The sequence below is a fragment of the Rhipicephalus sanguineus genome, unplaced genomic scaffold, assembly GCF_013339695.2.
Source record: "Rhipicephalus sanguineus isolate Rsan-2018 unplaced genomic scaffold, BIME_Rsan_1.4 Seq655, whole genome shotgun sequence".
NCBI lineage: Eukaryota > Metazoa > Arthropoda > Arachnida > Ixodida > Ixodidae > Rhipicephalus > Rhipicephalus sanguineus.
Window position 1 is genome coordinate 54,629 of NW_023615700.1, and position 25,373 is coordinate 80,001.

At 45.5% G+C, this 25,373-nt stretch overlaps 1 protein-coding gene across 1 annotated transcript in view; it reads right to left on the reverse strand.

Moving 5' to 3' along the window:
* Window positions 1-23,304, reverse strand: part of LOC119378009 (putative Polycomb group protein ASXL2) — a gene marked incomplete at its 5' end in the record, with an annotated part of 37,904 nt that extends 14,600 nt beyond the window's left edge. The window contains 8 exons of the mRNA XM_037647282.2: window positions 3,569-3,795; window positions 7,878-7,998; window positions 9,583-9,712; window positions 14,015-14,298; window positions 15,343-15,422; window positions 18,005-18,038; window positions 18,221-18,327; window positions 23,175-23,304. Of these exons, the coding sequence (XP_037503210.1) occupies window positions 3,569-3,795; window positions 7,878-7,998; window positions 9,583-9,712; window positions 14,015-14,298; window positions 15,343-15,422; window positions 18,005-18,038; window positions 18,221-18,327; window positions 23,175-23,304 (1,113 nt within the window). The remainder of the gene's footprint in view (window positions 1-3,568; window positions 3,796-7,877; window positions 7,999-9,582; window positions 9,713-14,014; window positions 14,299-15,342; window positions 15,423-18,004; window positions 18,039-18,220; window positions 18,328-23,174) is intronic.
* Between the last annotated feature and the right edge of the window lie 2,069 nt (window positions 23,305-25,373).

The following is a 25,373-nucleotide window of genomic DNA, read 5'->3' on the forward strand; positions in this document are numbered from 1 at the left end:
CTGGCAACAGTGTCTTAAGGACCCAAGAAAAGAGTATGGGCTTTGCGTGAAGCTCGTGATGACGTGCTCAACATGCGGCAAGCAAAAAGAACAATTTTCTTCGCTGAGTGTGACTGGAGACGCATTAAGAACTCCATTCGAAATCAACGTCCGTGTGATGAAGGCCATCCAAGGTATTGGAAAGGGAGCAACAGCCCTTTCGGACCTTTTCGCAACAATGAACATTTCAAGCCGTGGCTTGCATCACAAGACCTATCAGGGCCATATGGACATGATGGTGCAAGCATGCAATGATACGGCAACAGAATGTGAGGCTGCAAGCGTAGTGCAGATTAAGAAGTTATGCGAGGACTTTGGCAACCCGCCAGGAAACATTGACGTGATTTTCGACGGAACCTGGCTGACACGCGGCCACAGTTCGCATGTCGCTGCTGGCTGCATCATCGAGATGTACACCGGGCTTGTGGTGGACCACGTAGTGCTCTTGAACTTTTGCTTAGGCTGTTCACGCGGTCCTAAACCCAGTGAGCAGGGGTATGCAGCTTGCACTATGCACTAGATTGCCAAATAAACAGACTGTAATGCAGGGCAAATGAAAGTGCAAGCTGCACTGTGTATGTTTCAGCGATCCCTTCAGAAGCACAGGCTGCAATATACAACAATGCTGTCAGATGGGGACAGCAGAACTTTTCACACTCTGACAGAAGAATCTGTGTACTGATTTGTGAAAGTGGAAAAGAAGGGCGGCATAAATCATGTCCACAAGCGCATCGGGCAGCCTTGCACACGCTTGTTGACAAAAAGAAAGCCCAAGGCCAGCCACTTGGTGGAAAAGGGCGTCTCACACAGGACAAGATAAAAAAAATAACCAACTATACTATGGTTATGCCCTCCGAAGCCACAAGAATGATGTGCCAGGCATGAAGAGGGCAGTTGAGGCTACACTGTGGCAGATGTCCTCAACTGATGATGCCCCAAAGCATGACCTTTGCCCCGAAGGGGCATAGTCTTGGTGTAGCTACATTCGTGCTGTGGCAAAAGGAGAGAAACTTCCACTGCACAAGAATAGCCTGCCTGATTTTGTCTGCGACGCACTAGAGCCAGTCTTCAAGTGGCTAAGTGAAAAAGCCCTCTTGGACCGGTGCAGTGATGGCAGGACCCAAAATGCCAGTGATAGCTTGCACTCTGTCATCTGGGATCAGGCACCCAAGAACAAGCATGCCTCACTGCACAGTGTTCAGAGGGCGGTTGCTGAAGCTATCAGCAGATTCAATCAAGGGATTGCAAAGACAAGCACTGCAGTTGCTGAGAAGCTGGGCTATTCTCCAGGAAGCTGTCTGGTACGTCGATGCACTGAAAAGGACCGCCGAAGGCTTTACATGGGCAACAAAGACCATGCAGACAGAAATGCCATGAAAAACAAGCTCATGAAGAGGCACAAGTCAACAAAGGATACTGCCTACAGTCCCAACCAGCTGTAAAGTGTGCCTTCAAGCCCATGTGACTGCGAGAATTCAAAGAATGTTTTTTTTTCCCCCTGTTTTGTGTGTGTGTGACCTTGAACTTGGTGCAAATTGTGAAAGTGCAGGTCATAAAGGCATAAGGCATGTCATTTCCATGTACAGTGTACACCTACAAGCTCAAAAATAAATGTGAAGCGATGAGTAGCGCATTTCTCACACTATTTTTGAAGACTATGCATGATGATGTGGCAAATTTTTCATGGTTCCTCTTTTATTTTTGTAACATATATGGCATCACATTGTTCCTGAAGGGCCAAGATACATAGTGATGCTATTTATACAAATATAGTGCAATACCACCTAAATTTATGGGAAACTAAAACTTCATATGCATTTTTCTCAGTTTCATGTTTTTAGACATAACACTTAGCCTTACGGGGCATTTTGATATGTTCTTCTTGACTCACAATAACAAGTTAGATACCAATGTGTTCATACTGAATAGATCTGGCCGATGATGCTATTTATTTTCTTCTATACCTTGATCACCAAATTGTAATTTATGATGACTGTAAACAATATATGGCAAAACTTTTTCACTGTTTGTATCCATTTATTTCACATTTGAAGTTTGTTGCAAACAATGAAATTAGCATCATCGGCTAGACCAGCTCTCTGGCAATCTGGATACATACTTTGTTTTTGTGTTTGACATAGTGAAATTGCCAAGAAGCCCCGTAAGAAATGTGCAAATTGTGTATTATATAAATATAACATTTTCTGTTCTAATGCAGCTATCGAAAATCTACTTAAATATTTGGAATCTGCAGAAAAACTGAATAAGTGTATTAAGTTTCATTCAATTCAGACAATTAATAAAAAAAATTTTTCAGGACCCACATCTCCCCTTAAGTCGTACTGACGCGTTTGCCGACTGCCGCCGTATGCCTCTGCGCATTTTCAGTGCTTATCCGTAGAGATCGCCACACTGCACCATGATAGTGGCCCCCTTTAAATTTTCAGTCTGCTTCACCCCATACCATTTATGCATTGCGGCAAAGCTGACTTTCGGATTCTGCTGCGGCCGCAAACAGCTCAACTCACGAAAGCGCTGGTTTGAACCTACGAGATGAAGACGCGGCAGAGGTGGGGGCTTCAATTATTGCTGTTTCGGACTTTCGATTTGAGCAGAAAGTCCAAAAAATCGGACACCGAAGAGTTTCAGCTTCCAAAATTTCAGACGTTCTTAACAGTGACGTCTATGGAGGTTGTGACGGTGCCGCGAAAACATCCGAAAAATCGGCAGTTGACTGCACTGTCAATTCTGTCGCTATGTCAGTTTCTGCGTATTCCGGACCTTATAATAGTTTCAAAATTCTCCTTGGTGTCGCCACCACGCACTATCGGACAGTCATGCAAGAGTTCCAGAATCTTTTCTGCACTTTGGCAAACAGAAAGAAAGGGCTTTGAGGTGGATACTTTAGGGAATATTTGCTGTGGCCACTGTATTTCATTCCTTTGTTAGCGGTGGTGGCGCACGTCAGGAATGCAAATTTGTATTTGGTGGTTAATGCGTACTACTGTTTGGTGCATAGCTATGCCGCGTTCCCGGCAGGTACGTATTGAGGTTTCACACTCAAAACAGTTATATCCTTTGCGGGTGTCTTTTTGTCCCCCAACAAAAATTATCATCTACAGTAGACTCCTGTTAAACGAAAGCTGAATGGACCATGAAAATATGTTTCATTTAACAGGAGTTTCGTTTACTGAGAGATGAAAAGGGGTGCAGAATTCAAGCACAAAACCAATCATGTTAGAGGCAGTTGTTCCATTTAAGCAGCAATTTCATTTAAGAGATTTTCGTTTATTGAGAGTCTACTTATATCTTGCATGCCTTTCCTTGCTTCAACATTGTTCACCCGGTCACAAACAGCATGTACACTGTGAGCGTCGTGACAGCTCACTTTCGATAGGCAAGTGGTCAGCGCTGAGTTTTCGAGAAAGGAAATGCAAGCACGGCAAATGAGGATTATTGTTGGGGGACAAAAATACTCCCCAGACGGGACAGACCATCTGCAGAGTGTAGGGAGCAGAAGTGCTGTTACCTGGAGTGACGATTCATCAGATTCGGGAAACAGTGAGGGAGTTTCTTCTTGCACCACTTCTTCCATTGTTGACAGGCCAAGAGGGCAAGGATCCTCAATGACATCAACAGTCAACACTGCCTCTTGGTCGCCCTTCTCGGCTTCAGCATGCGATATCTGCTGTAACGTCAGCTGGGTGGCATCCGCAGGCTCGTCCTCTAACCTCTCTTGTGGCATCGTGCTGAGAGCTGTTCACAAAGTAGTGAGAAAGAGATTGAAGTCCCATTAGGGTCTTCAGGAAGCATTGTCCCTCTAGCCTGTATCACCATCTGCCCAGCTGCCATTTAATCTTGTTCATGCACGATTATCCAGATAAACTTGATTATCTAGAAATCTTCACAGCACTGCCATCATTCACTCAAAAGATGCAATGTAAATAATGACAACTGAAACTTGGGAAGTTTTACAGTAAGTACACATTGCTTTGTTAGATTTTTCTGTTTTCCCAGCTGCACAAAGTGGCCACCTATTAAGGGGGGACGTGGCAATGAAAACTAGCTTGGTTATTTATAGAGATAAAGCGATGAAATTTGGCATGCAGATGTGATACGTTGTGCTGATGTCATAACTGAAATTGGTTTTGAGCTATCTGTTGTAGTTTTTCAGTTACAACACTTGAAAGACTCTCATTGCCATCCCAAAATCGCTTAATGAAGTAGACATAAGTTCATCAAGATTTTGGTTTCTAAAGCTATTGGTTTCTTTTTTAATATCCAAATAAGCACACAAGCAATTTTTTGAAATTTCCTGTACATAGTGTTTGACTAAAAACTTTTGCAAAAAGCCAGTTATATAAATCTGTATGATGTGCAGACAAACAAGGACGGCTTTACAGCACTCACCAATGTCTCAGGATCTAAGCGCAGAAAACGAAATGGCGATATCTTTATTTGCTGTGAAATGGCACAGGGATGACTGACAGCAGCTGTTCAAAAAAATGAAAGCTGAGAAAATGGAGCTCGAAGGAAATGGAGCTGAAAACTAAGAAAATGGAACTCGGAAGGAAGGTGGTTTTATTTTTCATTGGAGAAATGCAGCTTTGTGGCTATCTTGAGCCCTATCTGTCTTCTTTATGACGACGCCAATATGGTGGCACTGTGTCAAGGGAAAACTGCAGATTTGCATTTTCTAAAGCCCAATTTTCTCATAGTTTCTGATGACAGCACAGTAGTAAAATGCTTTTTTTTTCTACTTCTACTGCTTATTTTGGTCTAATATTTCACCATGACTTAAAACATGGTCTCAGGTTTGCAGAAAAAAAATAAATTGAAAAATTGAAGGCCCTGCAACACTTTTCCACGTAACCATCGAATGACTTCATTAAAGGAGTTAATTGCCTCAGAAATCATCTGCCACAAAAATTTTCAGAATCCGTCAAGTACAAGCGGAGTTACAGGCATTTGCCGCACGCTTTAAGCACTTTCTCTCACTTTTCGTACCAGTGAGCGCACTGAAACCTACGCAGGGGGAGGGACAACAATGGGGCAAGAAGCTACGTCTGTTTGTCAGCGCGCATCATGACCTTGAACACTTTTTTGTTTTCTTTGAATGCACAGCTTACTTTCAGTCTGATCGAGAGCGTGGGCACGTGGCAGCATCCCGTGGTGGCCATGGTAACAATGCAGCTCACGATGCTCAAATCAGCCAATGGCCGTGGGCTTTATGTTTCTGGCACGGTCATTTCGGTTTGTGGCATCATTTGTCGAGAGAAGAGCGAGCGATTTCTAGTCGACTTTGAGAATTAATTGTAAATTCCAGGCCGCATGCTGCGCTATAATGTTTGGCTCACATGTTCCCAGAAGCCTCGATTACCAATAGACCGCGTTTTCTGACCATGCTGAAACAGTATTGCAGAATGTGCATTCTTTTTTTTTCTCCTTTTTTGCATTTATTGCTAGTGCCTTCTTAATTAACAACAAAAGTACTACAAGGATGTACTGGCCAGAGAAAGACTGTTTTCTTGATCTAATCAACAGGGCATATTTGAAACACATCGTGAACTCGCAATGCCAGATGCATCTGCCATCTTCTCCGAGGTGTAGTTGCAAATCACCTGTATGTTGTGCGGATCAGCTATCATTGATATGTGGCTTTTCTAGACTAATGCAGCAGTTACCTTCACCATGCAGCAATTAATACAGTGCCCCCCACAAACCAATAAAGCCATGCCAGCTCATTTTTTTGCACTTGGATACCAATTGGGGCAGCATTCTCGAGATACTGCTTTTAAACCTAAACCTTCACTAAGCCTCTTCTCCCAGAGATGTTCACTGCAACACTAACCTAAATGCTCCAAACGATTGCTCATAAGCTCTCAAGTTTTCTACCGAAGCCTGTAAAATAACCTTGGACAACCTGTAAAACAAACAACCTACAGGGGTGGAAACAGGCTTCAGTCTTTTGGAGCAGCTCACGGAGCAGGAATAATGCTGTTTTGAAGCAGCTTTGTAGCATCAAAAGGCGAGTTTTGGAGCACTGAAATCCCAGCTTAACCCCTTGAGGGTTTTCGCCGTACATGTAAGGCATAGTATTTATTTTTAAAACACGCGCCTTTTTCTGCTGCCACGCTTCAGGAATACGTGGAATTTTTTTCATGCGCCAATGTATCTCCACTTTTTTTTTTTTTGCTTTCCAAAGCGGCGTGGTGGCTTTCAGTTGCATATCAGAACGCGCGCACGCGGTCCGGCTGGTTTCAGTTTTGTCCTTCGGGTGGTTTTCTCTTCTTGCACCCGCAAAGCTGATGGCTGTTTGGTTTTTAATCTCTCAGAGGGTGATCGCTTGTTACTCAGTGGTATATTTCTCCCCGGGACGCGATTACATCTGCTTCCGTGCGGCACCAAATTACACAAATGAAGCCACCGTGAATGCGTTTCCTGTTTTGGGGTCTCGGAAAAACTAACTACGTCTTGTTGGCGATAAGACGAAGGATTACTGTAGCTTTTTCACTCATTTTGCTTTCCGGAAGGGCGCACAACCATAGTTTTCTTCTGTGCGCTCATTGATGCAGTTCGCATACACTATGGAAGTGTGCACTGGGTGCTCTGCTGCCGGTGAGTCGAGCAGCAATTCTTCTGATGCGGACTATTCCCCAAGTGCCCAATCAGAATGTGATTCATTAGATTTCAGTTTGTCAGATGAGGATTTTCTGACGAGTTCAGACGCGCTACATGTGTGTGGAGTGCAACAAATCACTCTGTGTGGAGCCATGCTTCAAGGACTATCACACGCTGAAAAGTTTTTAGTGTTAGAGCACGAACATTTTCAACCGTAAAAGTACTCTGGTGCACTTATTTTTGTATGTCTGTGAGCTATGTTTAATACAATGCATAATTTTTATTTATAAAAAAATTTTGAAGTTCTTTTTTTTTTGGATTCTGCTTGATTTTACTACGAATAACCATGTGTATGTAACACAAATGACTTTTTGTCACTTACGGTCACTAAAAAAAAATTTTAGACAATCTTTTCTGAAATAGATCGTCTGAAGAATTTATTTCAGCAATAAAAATTACACATTTTTCTCTAGATTTCGAGAAAAAATTCGACCCTCAAAGGGTTATTGCAGACTCACTCATGAATGTTCAATATACCAGAAATTTTGTTCGAATGGGTTTAGAACATCCACTCTTGTTTTCTTGCATACGGTTCTCATTGCAGATTATTCCGACGTGCTAATTTACTTTGTAAATCTCTCAGTTTAGGGAAACTTTTGCTCCCAAAAAGGACATGTAATTGATGATATTTTAATAACTACACATTGTACTAGAAAAATAATTGCACATTTGAAATCTGCACACAAATATACATAAAATTGGCAAGCTTCATCTCAATCTGTAAAGAATTCAATGAGTACAACTTTTCATTTGATGAGATAATCCTCAACAAAAATGTCAACATGTCCTGAAGAGCATCCTACTGCATTACCAGCACAAAATTTCCACATAACATGGAGGGAAAAAAAGAAAAAGAAAACAGCAAGGAGTGTGGTACAATAAAAAAAAAAACGGCAGTGAAAGGGGCCACATACTGAAGAATAAATTCTTCCAAGGTCAAGCGGTGTGCAATGCATCCATTTTTTTATTTAGTAGCATTTTTTTCCAATTCTAGACTGCATGTTTGTGCTATACGTTTTCTGGCTGCTGCATTTGTTTTTTGTTGTTGGTGCTGTTTTCAAACTCCAGTGAAAAACTTGTTAGGGGGGTTCTACTGTACATCCAACGAAGTCAGAATCCCATAAAAAGCTCTTGCTGTGTACAAGGCGCTTTCTTACCAGCGTCAGCAGGGAGCTCTTTGAACCGCTTAGCCAAGGACTCGTCCTTCACACGAGCTGCATTCGTGGGCCGCTTGAGAGAATTGCCTCGAACTGGATGGCCACACCGATTCCTCGATACCTGAGGTGTGATGTCCAAAATACCTAATGCAGTTGGTGGCACAACATTCTCCTGACAGTTACAAGACTGCACCGCTCAAGCCAGTTACTACAAGCATTTGAACATACCGCCCTCTTTGTAATCTAATGCTTCATACAAGCGGTCCTTCAGCTCAGTCCAGTTTATTATTATAAGTTCAACATAAAAGAATTACTTACAGACAGTACGCTGACAACATTCAAATGTAATAATGAAATATAGCCACGAAATAAACTGTACAGCTGGAAATTTCCTGCACGCTGCCAACATCATGACCGCATTATTTTCACATATTTTTTCAGGAACTGTGACACTGACACAGCCGTGGGTTGAGTAAAGAAGCTCCAATGGAGTAAGCATTCATTGCGCACTCTTTTGACAAGGAACTTTCGCAGGATATTAGGAAAATAAAGAGTTGCTTTTGTTCAAATGGAAAGCCATCCTGAAAGACAGGTTTCAAGGCTGGTCCATATCTAAAGACAGTTTTCAAGTTTTCCAAGTATTGCTGCAAGCAAACTGCACGGTATTACGATATCAAGCTTTGTGGGCAAGGAGGTCATGGGTGCATTACCAGATATTCGTGGTTCCACATCAGAAATGAGCGAATAAATGCTTTCAATACAAAAATTTAAGAGCCCCTAACACAATTTTCTGAAGATGGCACACGAAATGTGTGGAGTGTAGCGCACATGTTCACAATTTCAACATGCACAACTGTCACAGTGATCTACGCATCGCGGAGAAACTCACACGTTGCCACCAACGATTGCACATGTCTCCCAGTACCAGAGCCCCCTTCTTCCTCTTCTGAAAATGATGGCTTCATTTGCCCAGGTGATGTAGATTGACTGGAGGAAGCATTGCCAGAGGCTGATTGCTGGTACGTAGGTGGCACCCTGAGGTGCCCATTGCTGCCAGTCCCAGCGAGGCATCGAAGAGAGAGCGGCAGCGAACGGAAGCGAAGTTGAGCCCTCTTCAACTCAACAAAACATCGGTGAACCTTCTTTCTAGGAACATCCTCGCAAGACTATGCTCGTGTGATCGACTGTCAAATTTAGATACAGCGGTTTAGCTCTTACTACTGCTGACAAAATCAGTCATCACTAAAATGTACATCCATATAGTTCTGCTCAGCAATGCAGACAGTCTACGTCGACAACTAAAACAGCTTCGAGTCTGTGTGATCTGCTATTCGACACCACCTCACCTCAATAAGAAAATGCTAAAAGGATGCATTACAACATTTTAGTGACTTAAGTGTAAACATGAAAAAGGAAGGCATAAACCTACTAGAGTTTTGTATCGCACAATCTTTCATGCAAAACATATCAGAATGGCAAGTGCAGCATTATGGCAAAATTTGATGTGTTACACAGTCCTAGGGTGCTATTGCAGAGCGATGCTTTGTGCCTTATTCTATGCCATTCTAATCATCCATCACTCGCGGCTGGCTAATCGCGTTGATAACGCGGATGGACCGATGCTCTGACCACTGGCAAACCTTGAAAAGCATGAAAAGCATTGGCATCGGAAAAGGCATCGTTCCGCGATTGTCCCCCTACTTACAGGGCTAGTACTGTTTCCGGGTCTGTGAGGCCTGCGTAGCGGTCGCCCTGCTCTGCGGTTGGCCAGGGGTGCCGCCAAGGGTATGCCAGTGGCCAAGTTCAGGGAAGCCACACGCTCTTCAGAGGGTAACCTGTGACCAACCAAAATGCTTTTCTCTGGATACCAAGTGCTTATTAAACTCGCAAAAACACAAGGTTGTTCCCACAAAGTTGTCAGTGGTGTCTGCTTATGTTTGCGCCTAATGCAGGTGTTGTTAAAGGACTTGCATTGCTTTAGTGTACGCACACAATCCACTAGGGCCGGCTTCGAGTAAACTTGCTGATTGCGCCGAAATGGCCATAAACTCCTGCAAAACAGCTCCAACCCCACCAAAAATGAAAATAACAACAAAGGACTGGTTATAAAATTTTCTGGCCTTCATCTATCGCAAGCGGAGCGCTTCAGTCACTTTTGCCGCAGTACTCCAGCGTCATGCAGAAAAGCGTACAAAGATTAGGAAGGGGCTACTAGCTGTCATGAGTCACCGCACATTTGGTCCCTTAACCTTTTGAGGGCTCACGCTGTACATGTACGGCACCACCTAACAGCCACCAAAACGTCCGTACGTGTATGTAATTGCCAGTATGTTTAAACGTGTGCCTTTTTCGATTATTTCTCTTGCTTTGCATGCGCTTTTTCTAGCACAAATGCCTCTCTGTTTCTTTTTTATGCTCTACTACAACGGTGTGCTGGCTAGTTTCGGTTTCGTCCTTCGGCCAGTTCCCGCTTATTGCGCCCGCAAAACTGATGGCTTTCTGGTTTAGAATGTTTCAAAAAATGACGGATTTGTTACTATGTTGTTTATTGCTCCCCGGTAAGCGACTACACCTTTCGCTGACTAACACAAACGATGCCGCTGTGGTTGAGTTTCCAGTTTTGGACACTCGCAAAAACCACTCCCGTTTCGTTGCCAATAAGATGTATGATTATTGTAGGTTTGGGACTTGGTTTTGCTTTCCGAGTGCACTCACAACTACACAACTTTTCTTCAGTGCACTCACCCTAGAGCACTGCACGGGCTCCGGCCTACCCGGAAACCTGGGCCGTGCCGGATAAAGTAGTTTTCACGGTGGGCCAGGGCCGGGCTCGGGCCTGAAGCTCCGAGCTTAGAGCCGGGCCCGAGTTCGAGGTGGCGGGCTTGGGTCGGGCCGGGCTTGGACATTGTTCGGTTCTTAAATGGACACTATAGTGAAGCACTGAATCGTTTTAAACTGATAAAGTGTACTCTAAGAATTCGAATGTCAATCATTTTGCCATCATAAGCTTATTATCAGACGAGAAAATGAAGGTAAAAATTCCATTTCTTAAATTTCATTCCAAAACTCCGAGCGTGACGTCACTGATTTCAAACTGTATTTGTTGTCGACATTGGGGACATTGGCTCTACAAAATTTCCTGACACTCGGTATGTTAAGTCTATGGCCCCCGCAGATGTCAATGTACTTCATTTTTAGAGATTAGGAACTACGTAGGCCTCATTAGACGCCGTCAGAATCTAAGATGTCACGGCAACTGCTGTGCGAATTTCAAGGGGGCGTCGCCACCCGCATTTTATCTTTTTGCGCGTTTTCTCACTTACCAAGAGTCTTGGCCCGGCAAGTGTGGTGATTTAGGAATTGCAAAATAGTAATTTAGTGATAATAGAAAAATTGTTTTTCTTTCTAGTGCCCCTTCCAGTGTGTTAGTTAGTTTCCAGTTAGTTCGAGTTTGTTATTTTATGACTAGCGCCAGCCCAAACGCGTACCCTACTAAAGTTTGACAGTACTACCCATAATACAAAATCAACCGCATGAACTCATTGCAGCATAAACTTGGTTCCCCAAGTGTGCGGAACAGGAGAAGCAGGCTGAAGGTCAAGAAAGTTGACATGCTTGCACTCCTTCACCAGAATTCTTGGCTGTCACGACATTAAATTGAATTGTTCAGCTGTACAGGAAACGAGATTGTTACATTTGACAGTACTGTGTGGCTTCAAATTTGTATTGCATTTTGTGATTTCAAAATAAAAATATCAAGAACTAGGTTTGTTAATTGTAAGGTGTTAGTGGTTGCTTTTGAATTTGAATTTATTGATGGATATATTCCTGCATTTTCACTGCTGAAATCATTTTTATTTCGCGAAAAAATTGCTCACAAAGTAAGTAAACCAAGTATTGCTGATAGGAGGCTATCGCAACTGCTTTTTGGCAATATCGCCGGCCAGCAACAGCATAATTGTTCACAGTATAGTGATTATAGTAATGTTGGTAATAATACTACCGACTGTACTGTCGATTGCACTATCGATAGTTTCTTTACACTATCAATAGTTCAAACAAAACTGTCGATGCTATCGATAGTCGACTTGCCAATAGTTTCGCATCACTACTTTACTGACAATCATTCATGCCTGTCTATGAAGCTGTTACAATCCTGAAAAACAACATACATGAAAACGTACGCCCCCTCTCGTTTGTTGCATACCAGTTTACCATGTTTTCTGGTGACATGAATTTCAGGTGATACGAATACAGTCGAACACGGATATATCGAACTCGAAGGGGATCGCTAATTAGTTCGATATATGAAAAATTCCATATAAAAAAATACAGGTCCCGAGACCTTACCAGTGGCAGACGATCACCTACAATCGGCGTATTCAAGAATGACAACTAATTCTGCACACACGATGCAACAGAATGTTTTATTTGCGTGAAAGAAAATCGCTTATCTTGGCCTGCTTCTTTGTCTTCGAAATGAAGTTGAAGACGCTGGCCTCGATCTTATCGAGGCTGTCCAGGTGCGACAGCCCGGTTCCCTCCTTGTCGCCGCAACAACGGCGAATCAAGCCGAACGCTGCCGCCACTTCAGCGGCGGAGTACGCTCGTGTAGCCGCCGCCTCATCCGGACAATCTTCGTCGCCACTAGAGCTATCGGCCTGGGCATCCTGGGTCCCTGCGACCGCAGCTACAATGTTCTCGTCAGCGAGGCTCGCAACAGCCTGAACATTGCAGTCCGCTTCCACTTCGGGTGGTACGGCAGCCATGATGAGGGACGACAACTCGCGAAAGGCGTCATCTGTGCGCTCGTCGTCAAAGTCTTCACTAGTTTCCGCAAGTTCCGCCGTCACGAAGCCTGCCTTCCGGAAGCGGTTGGCCACAGTGTCCGTCTTCACGTCTTGCCAGGCGCCCGTCATCATTTGAATGGCACCAAGCAAGTCAACCTTCAGCTCGGTGCCCATGCATAGAGTACCTGTTCTACTTTCCCGTGGGCAGGAGCGCGCACATGACAGGCTCCCGACGTTCGCTGCTCTGCCGCCTTTGCCTTGATATCTGCCTTGTTCTTCAACAAGGTGTTCAGCGTGCTCTGTGGTATCCCGATGTTGTCCGCCACCGCCGAACTTTCTTCGCCCGCCTCAACACGCTGTATGGCTTTCAAATTCATCGCAAGGTCAAGGTTCTTGCACGTCTTGACGCTGGCCATTGCTACACGAGAAGTCGAAAATTCAAGTAGTCCGCAGCGCCTTTGCACAGCTCACACAGCACGCACGCAAAAGAGGAACGCGGTGGTATGCGACAACTACGGAAGTGGACTCCGCCAACAAAGCGCTCGTGATCTGTCGCGATGGTGGCGATGGCTACCCGGGCGCCGGGGCTACCTGCGAGGGCAGCAGCGATGTACGGAAGGCGCGAGCTGTGGTTGGCTGAGCAAATACGAAAGGCACGGGCTGTGGTTGGCTGTTCAAAACTCACAAAACAGCAACAACAAAAAAACAAACAAAGAAAAGGCGAAAGGAGGAGGCCGCCTGCTCCTTCGTTCCTGCTCTCAGAGCCGACGGTAACGCGGAGAGCGTAGGAGAAAGAGAAAGAAAAAAAGAAAAAAAAAGAGCCGTTCCACAAGTTAGAGAATGCGCCCAGCAGGAGTACAGTCCGAGCCCTCTCGCCCTCACGTTTTTCGAGCGTTTTGGGTGTCGGCGGAGGCACGGTGCCGCGAAGGTCGCAGGGCGCAGCGAGTGCCGACATGCGCCTTCAGCTCGCGCGGTGTTCGATATATCCGATGGCGGGTAAAAATACAGTTCGATATAAACATGCGAATTTCTATATTTTTTACAGGGGATTTTCAAGGGGATAATGTAAGAGTTCGATATAGCCGATAATTCTATATATGTGGGTTCGATATATCCGTGTTCCGACTGTATTTCTCGTGGCCCCGCAAGATTCGTATCCCAGAGGTCTTACTGTATACAGGGCCCACTGATCACAATCTACAGCCCTACTCTATAGTACCTGTCATAACTCCAGTGTTTTCCAGACCCACTAAATGAATCAATGCAGGACAATAGCCCAAGGGTGGCCTGCATCTCATGACAGACATCAATGCACCAGATGTCTGATGCCAGCAGCCAAGCACTGACCTGTGTCCCCAGACGTGCTCAAAGTGGCGCCCTTTCCAGGGATCAAGGCTGGCCCGGTCCTGTTCGGCTCGCAGCCGCACCTGGCTCTCGTGGGTAAGCTCGCCATCGGCCAGCCGCTCCCGCCATTCCTGGCAGGCACGGGCAAAGAACTCATTGCTCAGAGCACTGCTGCTCAGGCGCACTGTGCCCGCGTCCTGCCAACAATCTACCGCTGGAAGCAGGCTGGCCAGGCGGCACTGGTACGATGTCGGCAGAGACGCCATAGTATGTCGAGTCAGTAGGTCCTGCAAGTACGAGTGCAGCCGCTTCAGGGACAAGTTGCTGCAACATTTATTTCTCCTCTTATTTTCTGCCCAAATGGCTCAGTCAGGTTCAAAAAGATGAAGCCAAATGAAAAGTCTACTTCATTAGGCTCTATCCAAAAAAGGTAGTGCTGCCATATGGGCATCATTGTAAATAGGAGAGATCCGAGCTCAATGCAGCCACAATGCTGCATTTCTTCTACAAAAAATAAAACCAGCTTTCATCAGCAGTTTTCTTAGCTTTGAGGTCCATTTTCTTTGAGCTCTATTTTCTCAGCTTTCATATTTTTGTGCAGTTGCTGTCAGTCATCCCTGTGCCATTTCACAACAAATAAAAATATAACCATTTCGTTTTATGCACTTAAATCCTGAAACAATGATGAGTGCCAAAGCTGTCCTCATTTGCCTGCACATCATACAGATCTTTATTAATCGGTTTTTTGTAAAAGCTGTTAATGAGACAATATGTACAGGAGACTTCTAAATTTTGTTGTGTGCTTATTTGAACATTAAAAAATTCAAACAATACATTTACGGCACAGAACAGGCCCCAGTGAATACAATTATGCAAAAATCTTGAGGAACTTATTGTTAATTAAGTAATTAATTTTGGGATGACAGTGAGAGTCTATCAAGTGTTGTAACTCATAAACTACAACAGATAGCTCAAAACCGATTTCAGTTATGATATAAGCATAACAAATTGGCACCTCATGCCCCAGCTAGCACATTGTGGTGCTGGCCCCAAGTCAGTTCAATTTTCAGGAGGTGCCGGTCAGCGGTAACATAGAGACACAGGTAACGCGCCAAACATAATTTCCCGTGTAAACTGTGCTTACTGTGTTTCTCCATGCAAACGTCGCATCACAGCGCTAGCATACGTCATCGGGATGCACCCTACCTCCTTGGTCACGTCCTTCCCCAAGTGTGCTCATAGAGCAAGCCTTGTGCCAACCCGTCTCCACACACTACAAGGTTGCAAGGGGGCCAACACACCTAGCTTTCAAATTAGAAGCATTCACTCACCTTGATGTTAGTGTTGACCAATATGGAATCGGGTGTTTCTAGGTCCACTAAGCCTCTCCGGGTCTCCGCAATCTGAGCAGCTGCATAAGTGGAACAAACTTTCACCAACACTGATCTACCCAGCAGATGACAACGATGTACAGTCAAACCCGGGTATATCGAACTCGCCAAAAAACGTTTATTAGTTCGATATATGGCATAATTCGATATAGGCCCGCTATAAGATTTGATGACACAAAGGCACATACCAATAAGAAAAGTACTTTATCAATATGGTGGCTTACTTGAGTGCCCTACTTTGGAACAAAATAGTCCTGGATTTTCTTCTGTTTCAACAACTTCGCTGCCTGCGACAGCACGCACGCCTCCACGTTGTCCAACAGTCGGAGCAGCTGAGGCTGCAACCTTCCATATTCACGCAATAGCGCCGGACCAACACAAGTGCACTAATCACTTCGCAGGATGTACGTAGGCAACGGGCCATCGTCAATTTCCTTATTGCTGTCGCTTTGGCTCGTGGTCGGCACGACGTCTGCAACGTAGTCCTCATCTTGTAGCTGGCCCACGATGGCGACATCATCGTCCGCACTGACGAACTCATCGAATGTCGATCCGTCGCTAGCACCCGGGAACTCTGCCAGCTTGCTCCAAACTTCAGCGGAAACACCTGCGGTGTCTTCAGTGCTGTCATCGGAGCCAGCCGGAATTGCCTTGGAAATCGTTCCTGCCAAGCAAGAAAGCAAAGTCCTTGGCTTTCTGCTCGATCATAGGGCCGGACACCGGGATGCTTCGCGACCGAACGTCCACAAACCATTTGTAAACGGCCACTTCAACATCTTCGTACACAGCAGTGCGCACACGTCGGGCGCCGCGGGCACCTGGCCTTTTCTCCGACTTGGCCCTGATGTCTGCCTTGTTCTTCAGGATAGTACTCAAGGTGCTCCTTGGAATCTGGTATGCGGCGGCGATGTCTGACTTCTCACCGCGCTCGACCAGATTTATGTTTTCGAGTTTCGCGGCAAATGGCAAATTCTGCCTCTTTGCACAAGCCATGACGACAGCGTGCCAAGAAAGTTCACAGAGCGCCAACAGGCAACACCACCAGCACGGACCACGCTGAATGAGGACTCGAGGAAAAGAGGCAGCAGCAGGCACGCAAGCATAAAGAAAGAAAAAATGGTGCTCACTTGTACCACCACCGCGCTATCTGCGCCTCGGAGAAAGCACGACGGCCTCTGATTGGCTGTAAGCGCTGCGAGCAGGCCAGGATCATTCTTTGCAGGGGGGTGTTCGCCCGTGCACAGCTGGGTCTAAACCACTTTTTCTAGGGTGGCGCCGGCAGTTTTCCCGCCACCGCAAGGGAAAGCCAACTTGCTGGGGCACTTTTGAGGCACATGGAGTTTGATATATCGGTTGTCATTGCTATTTTCGTTCGATGTAACAGTAACTTTTGCTATATATTCAATGTAAATTTACAGTGTTTAGAAATTGTTCGATATACGGGATAATTTGATATAAACGGGTTCAATATAGTCGGGCTCGCCTGTACAGTAGACTCACGTTAAATGGAACCTGACGGGACCAGGAAAATGTGTTCCATTTAACAGGAGCTCCGTTTACTGAGAGATAAACAGGCACACTAAATCCAAGTACGAAACCAATTATATTAGGTGCAGTTGTTCCATTTAAGCAGCAGTTCTGTTTAGCCATTTATCGAGAGTCTACTGTGTTGGTACAAACATAAGGTGTTGTTAAAGGGACACTTAGCCCACTTGAACAAAATTTGCGGTACGTGGAACATTTGCGAGCGAGTACGTATCAAGTTGAGATTTCACTCACGAAAGTTCAGCATACCACAACTTTTGTTCAAATCGGGTTAGAAGATGCATTCTCATTTCACTTTACACAGTTATCGTTCGAGGTTACAGCGATATGTCATTTTGCTTTCTAATTCTCAATGTCTAGAAGCAAATTTTGCTCCTAACAAGGCACACGAAATGTTTGATACCTTAGAAACTGCATATTGTACTACAAGAATAATTACATATTTGAAATTGGCACATAGATTTACATAAGCTGTGAAAGTTTCATAAAAAATCCGCTCAAGAATAAAGAAATATGTTTCTAAAGCAGGATCCCCCCTTAAACTTTACCGTAAAATCCCGAGCAAGCCCCGCCCCCCGCATGGTGAAAGATAATTGGACAAGATTTGGAGAGGGGGCCCTTGTTCGTTTGCGAACCAAAATTCAAGATGGTGACAGATGATCCTCAAAGAAGAATGCACACCAGTGCTTCTAATGAGATGCTTTATTGAATATGCATGCATTTACTGTATTGACTGAACCGGAGGGAATCCTCGTGTGAAATTATGTGTTATGACAAGGAGGAAAAGACATTCTTCAAATGTTCCAACAATTTGGGACAACTCAGAATGCGACCCCGAGGCACCGCACTGTAAAAGTACTAAGAAATCGTGCATACACCTAAAGATTCTCAGAACTTCGACTCCTAGAAACCACTGCTGCAGGATTCTGTAGCGAATAACAGGTTGAAAAAAAAAAAGAAAATGCGGAAAGGGAGGGGGGGGGGAATTGCTCGGGATATTACGGTAATCAAAACTGATCACCAGCAAGGCAATGCCAACAGATGAAGCCATACTCACTCATGCTGAGCTTCCGTGACGAACGTTTGTGAGGCTGCACAGAGCAACACATAAGACATGTTACTGAACACATTTAGGACAGATGCAGCTACAAAGTGCTAGTAGATTAGACAACAAAAATGTGGTACAGGGCAGAGGATATTGACAGCTCACGAAGGCCATCTAAATGCACTGACAAGTAGATCTTGGACAATTAACAACAGGTATGGTACCTACCTTGACACCAGGTAAGGACGCAAGAATTTCGCGTGTCGTCTGGGGACGGTCGTTAGCCACCAATTGCGCATTGCACTTTGCAGCAACGCGAGCTGAGCTTCGAGATGCTGAAACGCCCAGGATGAAAAAGAAAAGAAAAAAGTGGTTTCTCATTTAACTGCTTTTTGAGTAGTAATAAAAATCCCACCACCATGCAAAAATTAGTTTCTTCTTTACCACTAAAATCTACATGCTGAAAACAATGTTTTTCAATACTGTTACGCATATATTTGTCCTCTCCCCATCATGGCCGTGTGTCAGTGGCTGAAACTACAAGCGCTATGGCGTGGGCCACGTTAGAATGTAGAGAACCTTCATGATTGTTTTCGAAATTTAACAAAAGATTGCACGCACAATGCAAGTAGTGGAGATTATTCTGAAACTAACACGAGCAACAGTGATAACGCTATAATGTTCAGGCATGCATGTCTAAATGCCAACATTTTTCACCACCGAACAGATAATCAATGACTGACGGTCATGATCACCACTATCACTGTACTGCAAGTGTTACTTGCTTGTACATTCCTTTTGCCGGGCACAAGTTCAGCCAATAAACAATTCAATCTTTTCTGTTTGGTTTTTCACCGTCACAACCACGTGACAATATGTAGAGAAAAGGTCGACCTGTCTTTGTCGAGGATGCCTTGTCATCCTTGGTGTTTAGCTTTTAAAAGATTCAGTCATCGACATCACACCAACCCTTTTAAAACTAAAATGCAAAGGATGACAAGTTGACTCTGACAAAGATTGGTCCACCTATCGAAGCATCAGCCTGCCTGTCTGAGGCACCTTATTCCTGTTCATACAACCTCTACAGTACAAGGCTGTCATACGAAAAGAAGCTGCAAAAATTTTTTTTAATGTTTGCACTAAGTCGCACATACTCCCCGTTGACCGACATGTCTATACCTGGCGACAACTTTCTGTGGCAGCACAGCCAAGGCTACGGAACTGAAGCACGCACTTTTTTACTACACTTCTGCATGTAGTCCATGAACACTAACTTTTGTAGACTGAATAACATAAAAGAATACATAAAAAGAAATCAGTACTATGTTCAAGATTGTTTGCATTGCAAGTAAAAAAAGCTTAGCCACGAACAAAATAGCTTTAATGCCTCCCAGTACACTTATCAGGCATTTTGGTGTGCACCCAGGCTCTCGCAAATACATTCGGTACCTGCCGCAAACCCCACTATACTACGTGCAAACTGCCACTTGCAAATTTGCACCTCGTGATAAGCGTCGCTGATACCAGCAAAGCACGGAATAGATTACGGCTCTCTCGCATGGAGCATTTGGAAATGATGACACGGAACACAAAGACTGTGGCGGAAGAGTGGACGACTCGTCTGCCTTTCCCCAATACGTGTGTGAACGATTGAAGAAAGACAAAACTCAAATTTGGTTAGAATTGAAAAAAACTTATATTCTTAGAGATAAAACAAAGAAAGAGTAAGAAACATCTTAGCGTTTGGACACACGTCCGCTCTCTACAAGATCTTATGAGCGTCTCTCTCGTGCACGCAGGCACGTAGTCCGTCCCCCCCCGCCGACGTAACCGCACACCCCCCTCACAAGCACAACACACGCGGAGCGACGCACTGCACTTCTTCCATCAACACCGCGGTCAAAGGTTGCCCCGCCGAGGCTATATGTTGGCGGAGGTGGGGCGCGGTCTCACGGTTCGATGCCGGCAGACGAGGAGTTCCAGACGCCTTTCCGGGAAAGCGTCCGGACCGCACGTGACGTTCAACAAGAATAAATGAAACAAAAAGAGAAATACAACAGCGTGTGTGCACGTAAACGATGCGCACACACATCGCCGAATCTCCGCCGATACGCAGGATTTGCTGCCGTGTGAAGCCGATCGTTTCTAGCTGTGTGCAGCACATCGCCAACTAAGCCGACAAGGTCACTGTACTGTTGCTGAATCGTACGCACGCATTTGTCATGAAAGGGTTCGAGCACTTAGCGGTGTCCCACAAAGCGGTAGCACAAATGGCGGTGCGGCGCGTTTATGTTCTCGTGTGTGCAGTACGCATGCAACTGCACTAGGCCACATGCACTACCGAGCAGTTAACTGAAGATGCTTATCGTAAGGGTTGTCAGCAATTAAGCTGTACTTAGCTAGACGACGCGATGGTTGCTCCCTCTTTCTATCTTCTTTTTCTCTCTCTCTACTTCTTTCTCTCTCTTTCGTTGATGTTCCCTGTCATTTTTTTCTTTCTGCATTTCTTTCTCTCATTCTTTCTGTGCTATGCTTTACTATCTCTCCCCTCCTCCTTTCCCTCCTCCCCCCGTGACATCTCTCCTCCTCATGCTCACTTCCCTTTCATACCCTTGCTACACTATACTATACAAGGCTATACTATGCTCTGCTAGCATGCCTGGATAGCCATATGGTTAGGACGCTCGCCTTCAGATCGAAGGTACGCGGGTTTCAATCCTGCCTCAAGAATTTTTTCTCGGCAAGAAATTTTCTCTTTCTTTGTATCTTTCTCTCTGTCTCTCTCTCTCTCTCTAGAGCTCTCTGGACTCATTCTCTCAACAATCAGGGTTATTACAGACCACGCTGTAGCGGTGAGTAGTGGGATTCGCCCAAATTCTGTGGCACGTACCCGTTCATGATGATGATAGTTTTGCGGCAGGGTCGACATTTAACGGCCAGCTTTAACAGCCTTGCTGTTAAAGGGACACTAAAGGCAAATATTAAGTCAACGTTGATTGTTGAAATAGAGGTCCAGAAATCTCGTAGTGCTACTTTTGTGCCAAGGAAGTGCTTATTTTGAAATAAAATCACGTTTTAGTGGTCCGCATCGCGTTAGCGCACTTCAAATCACCCGCCTGAAAGCAATATTTCCCACGTCACTGTTGCCATGCCCAACGTTGCCCACCTTTACTGTGCGGCAGCGTGTACTGGCAGCGTGCACCATTCGGGCATCCAGCAACATCACATGCCTGCAGCATTTTGTCGAACTTTCTGTCATAGCGACATTCACGAGTGTGCAAAACACACGCGGCAGTACGCATTACTGAAACTACTACTGAGACGCGACCGCGTGAGCGAAGCAGGGCGCCGGGCGAAGCGCAGTTCGGCGAAAACGGAACCTTTGAACCGCGTGCGCCGTTCCCCATAGCAATGTCAATTACCGTCGTTCCCCATAGCAATGTCCGTTCCCCATAGCAATGTCATTCCCTACCGTTCCCCATAGCAATGTCATTACCGTCGGCTCTCCGAGCCGACGGTAATGAGGAGAAAGCATGAGAAAGAGAGAAAAAAAAAAAAGAAAGAAAAAAGCCGTTCCACGAGTTGGAGAATGCGCCAAACAGGAGTACAGTCTGAGCCCTCTCGCCCTCACGTTTTTCGAGCGTATCGGGTGTCAGTGGAGGCGCAGTGCCGCAAAGATCGCGAGGCGCAGCGAGTGCCGAAGCACGCCTTCCAGCTCGCGCGGTGTTCGATACATCCGATGGCGGGTAAAAATACCGTTCGATATACAGTCAACATCCGATTTTTCGGACTACCTAGGGACCGCGAAATCGTCCGAAAAATCGGGCAGTCCGAAAAAACGAATTCATGCGCTTTTATTCCGCTCAAGCGGTCAAATCGCCACAGCCACGTCCGAAATAGCTTTAATGCCTCCCAGTACAATTATCAGGCATTTAGGTGCGCGCCCAGGCTCTCGCAAATACATTCGATCGGTACCTGCCGCGAACGCCGCTTACTGCATCTCGTGATGAGCGCCGCTGGTACCAGCAAAGCGCGGGATGGATTACGGCTCTCTTGCATAGAGCGTTTGGAAACGGTGACGCGGAAAACACTGTGGCTGAAGAGCGGACGACTCGTCCGGCTTTCTCCGATGCGCGTGTGCATGTATAAACGATGCGTACACACATCACCGAATCTCCGCCGATACGCAGTATTTGCTGCCGTGTGAAGCCGATCGTTTCTAGTTGTGTGCAGCACATCGCCAACTAAGCTGACGCCGTCACTGTACTGTTGCTGTATCGTACGCACGCATTTATCATGAAAAGGTTCGTGATGCACACTTTGTTCCTGACCGCACACGGGCGCGGCAATGGCGAGCTGGTTTCGTCCGCGAAGGCAATGCGTCTGTGTGGCGCACTTAGCGGTCTTGCACAAAGAGGCAGGACGAATGGCGGCATGGTGCGTTGGGGTTCTCGCCTATGAAATGCGTGCGGTATGCCTGCAACTGCGCTTGGCCACATGCGCTACCGAGCAGTTAGCTGAAGATGCTTATCGTAAGGGTTGTCGGCGATTAAGCCATACTGGCGCGTTTGCCAGCTGCCGCCATCACCTCCGCGCATTTCCGCTGCTTATCCGTGAAGACATCGCCGCACGGCGCCGTGATAGCGGCCCCTTTGAATTTCTGGTCTGCTTCACCCCATAACGCTTGGGCATTGCGGCAAAGCTGACTTTCGGACTGTGCTGTCGCAAATAGATCGACTCGCGAAAGCGCTGGTTCGAACCTGCGAGATGATAGACACGACAGAGGTGGGCGCTTCAAATAATGCAATTCGGACCTGCAATTTGGGCAAAAGTCCGAAAAATCGGACGCGAAAGAGTTTCAGTGTCCGAAATCTCGGACGTTCTAATACATTGACGTCTCTGGGGCTGGTGACGGTGCCACGAAAGCGTCCGAATTTTCGAGCATGTCCGGAAAATCGGGCATCCGAAAAATCGGCAGTTGACTGTAAACGTGCGAATTTCTATACTTTTACAGAGGATTTTCAAGGGGATAATTTACGAGTTCGATAGAGCCGAAAATTCTATATATGTGGGTTCGATATATCCATGTTCGACTGTACCATTACCATTGTCCTTTTTAGCATAAGCCCTATAGTAATACCCTTAGAGCTGTCGCCTAGCTGGGGAAAACGAAGAAGCTCACCCTGCACAGCAGACGCCAATGTGCGACGTTCAATCGAGTCATCTGTGTAGCAGACTGGACGCCTCTGCTGCCGCACAGAGTGACGAAGTGGCTGCAAGACATCAAAAGCAACACAGCATTTGATGTCACAAAGGGTAAAAGATTAAATCCATTGCTCTGCTGCAGTTCAAAAAGTGACATCACATTTATTATCATTTTACACTCATGCCATAAAAGCAAGGAATTCTTAAGCTGTAAAGCTCACTGAGCAAGAACAGTGATGGACCAAGCAGCCTTTTTTTTTTTAATGTGTGAAAAGCTTCATAGAGCCACCACTTCTGAACTGTAGAAGCTTGCGTCAAATTCATGTAACGAAAAACAGCCATCCACTAGACAATAGCACCCACTCTAGTACATACATACAATTAACTAGTCCTTAACAACATGCTTTCGCTAAAAAGAACACCATACATTTTGTAACTCAGCAATTTGTGGCATGCAGATAAATAAGACGAACTCTACACAGAATGATGCTGCGCCGTAAAGATCAGTTCTGCATACTCACAAAGGACCCCGAAGTGTTTTGACAAATTAGTAATAATAAAAAAATGCTGAACCAGTGCAAACTTCTAGCTGCTGGCACAGCTAGAAGTTTGATAATTAAGTCTTCGCATGACCTCTTACTTGAGTGGAAACATTATATGTACTTGAATTTCTTCAACCGACCCTCGCCTGTAACAGCTTATGTAGCGAGGTTAACTTAAAAGTTGGTAATTCATAGCTTAACGTAAGATGTTACTTTTATACTGTGGGGTGCTATTATCCCTGTAAAGTCGCTTGTGCCTCACGGCGCACGCGCGTCTCGCGTATTAGCCGCGGTTAAGTTTAAAAGCCACCGAGCAAGATGTGGTGCTGTGCTCGCGCAATGTAGGTTTAGCGCGGTGGCGCCGGCAGCGCCGCCTGGGAGGTTAGGCCGGCCTGCAGGAAACAGCAGCGAGCCTTTCCTTGGGGTTTGGTAGCATGCGTGGATGGACGTCTCCTGCGGTGGGTCCATAGGGGACCATACCGCGGCTTGTTTCCCGCGGGCCCCTCGTGGTGAGTCGAACGTCGGCGACGCCGCATTCGCGGTGCATTGTATGTCTCATGTTGTCCGGGGTCTGTGTTATGTTTTCCGGGTATTGTTTTGGCATTGTATAAGGTTACTTAGTGGGTTACTAGTTGTGCATTAGATTCAGCAGGCGAGCTCACCGTATGTACAAAGCAAGTCAATAAATGTACACGTGTTGTTGCACGACTGTGTGAACTGTCTCCGTGTGTTCCGAGAACGGCTCATCTCGAGACCCCACAATACCCAGCCATTGCAATACAAAATACCATTACAGTCAAACCCAGATATATCAGATCTGAAGGGGGATCACACCATCCAGAATTGCATCTTTAGCTTTTTAAGTTTCATCAGCAGCGGCTACAGTAAACAGTTGTTTTGTTTGGACTCTATGCGCACAGTTTGCACATGTACCTTCAAAACCGCATGGGCCATATCTGTGATCGTGTTGCTAGAAGCACAATTTCTTTGCAGCAGATGTGGTGCTTAGCAGTGCCATTTTCAATCGGAGCAACGAACACGCAATGTCACAAACATGAAGGAAGTTATTGAGGATGGAAAGCGACTGTTCTACAGTATGCATGCTGGCATCAAACTTGCCACTACATTGTGATGGACAGCTGATCTTTCATTGGCCAGCTCACTCCCTAAAAAGATACATGCACTGGGTGGTCATGGCAGACGGCAGAGCAGGGGACGTGTGAAAAGCACGTCCCAGATGAACGTATGGGGTCTTGCACTGCAGCAGCATTGTGAAGCAAGTTGCGAGCATACTTGGAAAATCAGCGCGAACATGATGAAAACACAAGACAAGAAGGACACAGTTCATAGTGTCTTGTGTTTCCGTCATGTTCGCGCTGATCTTCCAAGTATGCACCGTTTCCAACTCGCCCACCTCTCTACCATACTGGAAGTTGCGAGATGACGAGAATTGCAGCTTTTGCACTGTTTTTATGCAAAATAAGAGCCAGATTTGGCAATTCATTCAAATAAATAGAAGCAAGTTGATACAGAAGGCATTCTTTTTTTCTCAATACCTTCAATATTTCAACAATAGGACAATTCAGACATTTTTTCGTGTCCCATGAAATTCGCGTGAATGAGGTTCTACAGTA